This window comes from Micropterus dolomieu, linkage group LG12 (assembly GCF_021292245.1).
Source record: "Micropterus dolomieu isolate WLL.071019.BEF.003 ecotype Adirondacks linkage group LG12, ASM2129224v1, whole genome shotgun sequence".
Classification (NCBI taxonomy): Eukaryota; Metazoa; Chordata; class Actinopteri; order Centrarchiformes; family Centrarchidae; genus Micropterus; species Micropterus dolomieu.
The window spans coordinates 6,336,162-6,343,365 of record NC_060161.1 but is presented as its reverse complement, the minus strand read 5'-3'; the positions used below and the strand labels follow the sequence as shown (position 1 = coordinate 6,343,365).

Here is a 7,204-nt window from a genome sequence, read left to right as displayed (position 1 = left end):
GACCTCAATCTCAGCCCAACACCAATTCATCATCTTTTTTTTTTCTACCACAGGAACCACTGGGGGTTGATAAGCTAGCCGGTTATCGAGATGAGCCCCCACCCTGAGTCTCGACCCCTAGCCGCTCCGGCCACCAAACCCTAAACAACCTCCTCCATCCCTCTTCTCTCGACCCCTTCATCCCTCTCCCCTTTCACCCTTCTCCCCTTGATCCCTCCGTCATATCTGAATAAACTACCTTTTTATACATACTCATGTTGGCGTGGTCTTAGTTAGTGAACTGCTCCTAATGGCATTTGAAATAATCCACTGCACCTGAATGAAAACAACCAATCAGAGCCAGGAGAGCTGTACAATCACTGCTTGAGCACACGCTGTGCTCACTAAGTCAAGCTCAATATCTTCAGCACATGTCTTCATATGGTTTTACATATGCCTCTGGTTGCTGCTCTGGTGAGAGGGAGCTTTACCCAGTGTTTTTGGACCATTTTTTTGCCCCTGTCGACAGGATCACATCCTTGCATGTTCCTTGTAAATTGTTAATAAATCTCCTGTGTTCATCCCTTACTACTGCCTCAGTGTCTGCTCCTGAATCCTATTGTGAGCAACCTCAACAGTTTGTTATTAGGACATAAATGTGCTGCTCTACATGTTTTAATGAGCACACTGCTTTGTTTTTACTTTTGAGAATTTACATTCTTATCAATATGTTTAATCAGCTTGTAGTTTGTATGCTTGAGCATGCATGTATACATATGTCTAATGTGTGCACTTTTGTGTGTGTGTGTGTGTGTGTGTGTGTGTGTGTTTGGGTGTTCTGCAGTTGCTGCATGATGATGTTGGTGGATGAGTCACCCCGTCTTCACGTGACATCATGAATCACTGCACCTCTCCATGGGCAGAGCTGCAAGCATCAACCACTTTACTCCTCTCTTATCTCAGCCCTCATTCCCTCCTCCCTGCCTCTGCCCAGCCGTGTGTTACTTTTTCCTCACTCTATCACCTAGCATGCTCTCTGTCTTCACTGTTCTCCACTTGTGTCGTAGCCTTAGATCCAGTCCCTGTTTTGGCTGTTTTCATTTACTAATGCATGTCCCATCTAACCATGTCTGTTTTAAATTGTTTTATGTATTTCTTCTGTCTGCAACAGTGTTATTTGTCCTGCTACCTTTTATTGCTGGTTAAATAAAATAAATAAAAATAACACCTCCAAGTTTCAGTGCTCAGTGCTTCACAGAATGCGTTTGTGATTACTCGTGTATAGTGTTAGCACATCGCTGCAGCCCACAATCAGCATCTCCCCTAATGACTCCTCTAACATATAATCACCCTGCTGAACACTCCCACTCTGGAGCAGTATGACGTATCAAAGCAAGCCAAATCCTGTCTTCTGTTTCCTCCCACCGTCTGTGCTGTAATCAGCCTAAAGGACTACCTAGGGATCACTGGGGATTAACTTTCTTAACCCAAGATTTGATTTGTTTATCATGATGTATATATGAGAAGGAAAAGATAGGTTTCAGAATATACCAGATCTAGCATATTTGTCCATTTAAAGCAAGGGTAGGCAATTTATTTAAGAAGCATTTTGTTAGATTTGTTGACATTACCTTCATTTTACATTATTTTTACATTTACATCTACTCAAATACTCAACAGCAATCAAAAAATCTAAATGGAAAAAAGATCTGGTATCTGTGGCTGTTGCAGAAATGTAATTTTTCAAAGATCTTCGCAGCACATACTAAATTCCATTTAGCTCACATTGTACAGGAGAGGAGGCAGAAATAACAAAGACAAATCCAAAACCTGGAGAAACAAGACTAGAACCAAGTGAGAAAATATGTTTTTATAAGTTTCTTAAACCAAACACTTTTTCTCCCCAACCAAGCGGGAAGCATTCATTTAATAGTTAGTATTGCTGTAATATATCTTCCTGGCCAACAGTGGCAGCACCGAGGACAATCCCTATAACAAATTATACGCCTGAGTGACGGAAATGTCCAGGTTCAGTGAGATGGCTATCCAGGGACATTTGGTGTAAAAATTCTCTCTGTCCACAATGAAGCATTTTTGTAATAAAAATAATTGACTTTATTTTTTTCTTTATGTGTAGCAAAAGTAGTCATTGACATGTGCATATTTACATCCAGCAAACGCATGTTTATTGCGATGGTTACAACAAGGTACATCTAGAAAGATCATGGACAATACTCGCTGCATACATGACTCAAACAATGATTTTAAGGTACACTGACGTCATTGTTTCTGTCATCTTAAATTTTTTTAATACTTTTTAGATTGATGCTTGTACGTCAATTTTTTGATGCAAGTATACATAAACGTGCAGACACTGTACCCTCACTTCTGGTCTGTCACTTCATATCTCTTTTTTCCTCCCCTTCTGTCTTAATCTCATCAAAAGCAACAAATCAGTAAACATTAAAAAAAGCCTCCATTCAGTTTACTCTCTTTTTAGACTAATGGCCTCATGTTGTTTATTTTATTATGAGATTGTCAATGCTATGATTCAGTTTTGGCTTGGAAACAAAGACTCATCCTTTAGCAACAGCCGGACACAAATGTCAACAATATAGACAAACCAAAGAGCAACATCTGCTCTGCTTCCCAATGGCATATTTGAAAAAGGGAGAAAGGGAAGTGTTTATTTGTCACTGATTATCAGTAGCTATATTAGAAAAGAAAGGAGATCTCAGCAGTACAGTCCTTTTTTTTGCATGATAAAAAAACCTTTTTATAGTAATTTTTATAGCACTGTCATCCAAGCAGTCAAATATTCCATCATCATGATTTTAAAATTGTGAATTAAACTCAGATTCACCTGAATGTGAGCAAAATGCTCCTATCTCCAGTGGGATCAGTCCCAGAGAATCATTTCCATTATCCCATCCGCTTCCATTCCACTAGTGATTACAGCCTTGATGTCACCCATAATATCAAATGGTACAAGAGGAAAAAACAAAACAGAATGGGAGGGGTGTCACAGTGACATGTAAGGCAGCAGATATCTGCTCAGAGTTTGCAAACAACTTCCCACCTACAAATGTATACCATGTGTGACCGATGGTTGTGCAACATTTAGATAACAACAAAAACTTGTGAGTTGATAAAAATAAATGAAAAACAAAAGTTGAACACTAAAAAGAACTCTAAGTGGTCTTCATTGAGCTGAAGTGAACTAGTGAACAGTGTGCCTCTACCACTGCATCCTCCTCTGAAGGCATCAAATGTAAAATGGTGCTATATAGAGGTATAGAGGGGTTTGGCACCATAGCAACAAGGTAATTGAAGTTATGCAAAAGGATGAGTCATCCAAGCCATTACAGTGGCTTCCACAGCCATTTTATGAAATATGCTTTTTGGTGCATTCAATTTCATTACAAAGACATGTGTATGTGTGTTTGAGTATACATAATGGAACTGAGCTGTTTTTGCTTTTGCTGCATTTTCATACAAAATAACACAAAACTGGTACATTTGCATAAAAATGTACCAGTTTTATGAGATAAGCATAGCAAGTGGTTTGAGCATGAGAACATTTTCTGATTATGTATGGTCATGATTTTATATCTAAGAGATGATAGGTGTCTCAGATGTTAAACTATGTGGCCAACTATCTGGACGCCCTGTGGCCTGGAGTTATTTTTCTTTGTTTAGGTTAGGCCCCTTTTATGAAAGGAACTCTTAAACATACAATATTTCGGAAAAAAAGTGAGATTCCAACTTTGTCTCAGCACTTTGTGTTTGGCCCTTTCCTTTTTAAACGTGACAATGCCCCTGTGCACAAAGCCAGCTCTGTAAAGAAATGTGTGGCTGAATGGGAGAAGAAGAGTGGAGGCTAGAAGCACATTAATGTCCCTACTTTGCAATTGCATTTTCAACCATCACACATGGCTGGAATGTTTGACGTCCGCATACTTTTGGCCATGGAGTGTATGTCATATCTGAAATAGTATGATTATGAAAATAATTTCAAATGTCCCTGCCCAAGATAATTACACAAATGTTTTTTTTCAGCCATCCATCACAGCCTACGATTCCTCCCACTCTCACTCTCGGACTCGGAAACAGATTTTTTAAAGGTTCAGGTAACAACATGTTTAAGCGTCCTCCTTTGTTTGCATTGTAAAATGTCCAAATGGAGAATGTTGTCATACTGGGAGTTTGGATGAAAAGTTCTAGCATGATAGGAATCTCTGCAGCATCATGCTTTCCAACAGACCATATTCCTCCTGTTTCCCCTCCTTCACAGAGGAGGAGTGTAGATGTGTTTCTTCCTTTTCATTCTCCATTTTATCAAGACTAACACTGGAAAAACAGTCCTTCATAATGTCCTTGTCCAAGTCACAGCCAATCACAACAGGTGAAAAAAATTGTTACATATGTAAAATGAAACAAAATAATGTGAAAACTAAATCATAAAGAAATGCACTCTTTTCTGCTCATCTCTCTCTTTTCCATTTTCCCTATTCTCACTCCCCTCTCATTCCCCTTTTAGTCCAACATTTGCGGTCTCTTCATTAGTATCTGCTGTATGTATTTCTCCAGATCGTCACGGTTGATGCTGTGTGGTTTTCCAGCCACATAATAATCATTATTTCTCGTCACTGCAGGTGCCGGGGCTGAGTCATAAAACTGCTTCTGTTGAGGAGGGATCACAGGCATACGGGGAGGGGCACGTGGTTTGGGGATGGGTAATGTCCAGGGGTAAAGTGGGAGGGGGTAGCTGGTGAAGTAAGGCTTCTGCTGGAGACCTGCAGGCGGGGTTCGCAGCTGGGGTTGGACCCAGTTGTGGTAACGGCGTTTGGGAGGGAAAGTGAATGCAGAATTTCCCAGAAAGTTGTTAAGGGTGAGACTGGGTTTGGGCACATAGTAACGTTGTTTGGGTCTGAGGGGAGGAGGAAAATAGATGGGGTAGTAGTCTGGGTAGGGCTTCCTCTGGTAATGGGATGGGTATTTGTAGGGGTAAAAAGGGTAGCTGGTCCCAACATATTTGGGTGATTTGAGCCAGAGTTCCTGTTTGACTGGCAGAGGCTTCTGAGGTTTGGGCCAAAGATTTTGATTGGCTAGCAGAGGCTTTGCAGGTTTGCTCCAGAAATCTTGTGATTTTGTTGGCGATTTCTCCTGAAACCATGTTTTGAGGAGATTGACAGCTGGAGAGGGTTGCTTTGAGACAGGGGAGCTACTTTTGATGGTTGATATTTGGGATGTTGAAACACCATTGGCAGATGAGAATGAAGGAGACAGCGGAGTTAGAGGTCGTTGCCAGTGAGACGGCCTCTCAAGCGGCACATCTTTCTTCTTCTTCTTCTCCACATCGCTTATGATATCCACCACATCGTCAGCAGGAAGATGGAGCTTGCTGGAGATCTCAATCAGCTTGTCGATGGTCTGGGGATCAATATCGTCTTCCTCTGTCACTTCCTCATCAGACCTCTTGTCCTCCGCAGTGCTTGACAAAGATGAGCTGTACTTCTTATGCCCATTATGCTGTTTGACCATGTAGCGCAGCAGCATGTCCGAGGCGATGTCGGCCAACTTCTCCTCCTCCATCTTGGCTCTCTGTGCCTCAGCCGCCTGCCTCCTCATCTCTTCCTGCTCTGCTTTGACCTGAGCTTCCTCCTCCTCGGGACTCAACACCTCCTCATCTTCCTCCTCCTCCTCTGGTTCATTATCATGAATCACCTCCTGCTCTGTGGGAAGCTGGGACTGGGCTGGATTACTGCCAGCATAATTACTGTCTTCAAAGTCATCCATAAAATTGCCTCCCCTAAATATGGGAAAGGTCAAGGCTTTCTGCGTCTCCTCTTGCCATTTCAGTTTCTTCTTAGACATGGTGAGGTCGCTGCCTTTGTTGATTGGTATGATGTCGTTGTAGCTGCTGTAGCCTCTGCTCTCTCTCTGGATTTGCTCTGAATCTCCCTCCTTCTTTATGGCTGTGTTCAAACGAGGAAACTCCTTCATCATGGTCTCGAGGTTCTTCAGCTCCTCAGGACTGAGCTGCTCCTCCTCCTCCTCGTTGCTGCCTTGTTCAGGGCTGTTTGGTCCCTGCTGGAGCTGCCTGTTCACCCCTTTTCCATCTGGACTGGCAGGCTGCTGCTCTGTTTGGACCTGGACTGTCTGGCTTGTGGTACGACTGGTCACCATCTCTGTCATCTTCTCCTCTTCTTCCTGAGCTATCCTTCTCTCCTCTTCCTCCTCTCTTTCATGCTCCTTCCCTTGTGCAGCCATCAGCAGGTCTAACTCCTGCCGTCCATCTCTGACTCGGTCTGCTCCCTCCATCGTGCTAACTTCTCTGTATGCCTCTTCTTTTTTAACCTCCCCATTCTCAGCCTTCAGCCTCAGCTCTTCTTGCCTCCCATCCCGCTCCTCTCCCTCCCCCCTCTTCTCTACTTGTGAGCGATTCAGTGCCTCCAGTAAAACTGCTGCTAGTGTTTTGAGATCCACATCTTTAAAAAGCTCCTCTTCTTCCTCTGCCTCTTCTTTCTGCATTGATTGTCTCTCCTCATCCTTTCTTTGCCTGTCTCCTGACTCTAGTAGCCCCGGAGGAGTATCTCTGTGTGGGTTATTGACATCTCCAGGGGTGTTGATTGAGTTGGGGGTGGACAGATGGAAGAAGGTAGCCCCTGTCAGGAGGACCAGGAGGGTAAGGCCACTTGAGGAATTATGGTACCCAATCATGGCCACTCAGAACAAGGCCTGCTGTGAGCAGCTAAGGGGGTCAAAAATACCTGGAGGAGAGAGAAAAAGCACATCTTTAGTTTCAAAAAGTGAATAACTTCTTGCCTTGGAGATATCACAGCATAGTATCATAGAAATGTTGTCCTTGACGATTCTGCACCTCAAGATGCTTCTGCTCAATGCTAATACAATAATACAGGGATAGTTACACAATATTACACTGGAAGTCACACCTAGTCCCAAGGAGACGTGCAGATTTATCACAAGTGGCACACTATAGAAGGGCGGAAAGTAAGGGTGTGGAAGTCAGGATGATGAATGAAGCTTATCTTGTGCGGGGTCATGAAGAATCCCCAGCCAGCTGGACGCTGGGAACCAGGACCTTCTCACTGAGGTGACAGTGCTGAACAGCTGAACCCCTGTACCACACTGTACCACACTGTACCACACTGTACCACACTGTACCAGGCTAAAGATTTGAATGAATCCCTTTAAATTTTGA

The 7,204-nt window shown here is 43.0% G+C and overlaps 1 protein-coding gene across 1 annotated transcript; it reads right to left on the bottom strand.

The window, feature by feature from the left end:
- Positions 1-4,515: 4,515 nt before the first annotated feature.
- On the bottom strand, positions 4,516-6,702 carry vgf (VGF nerve growth factor inducible). Its single transcript, XM_046065296.1, has one exon. It carries the CDS (start codon positions 6,700-6,702, stop codon positions 4,516-4,518), a length of 2,187 nt encoding a protein of 728 aa, XP_045921252.1.
- Positions 6,703-7,204: the final 502 nt, after the last annotated feature.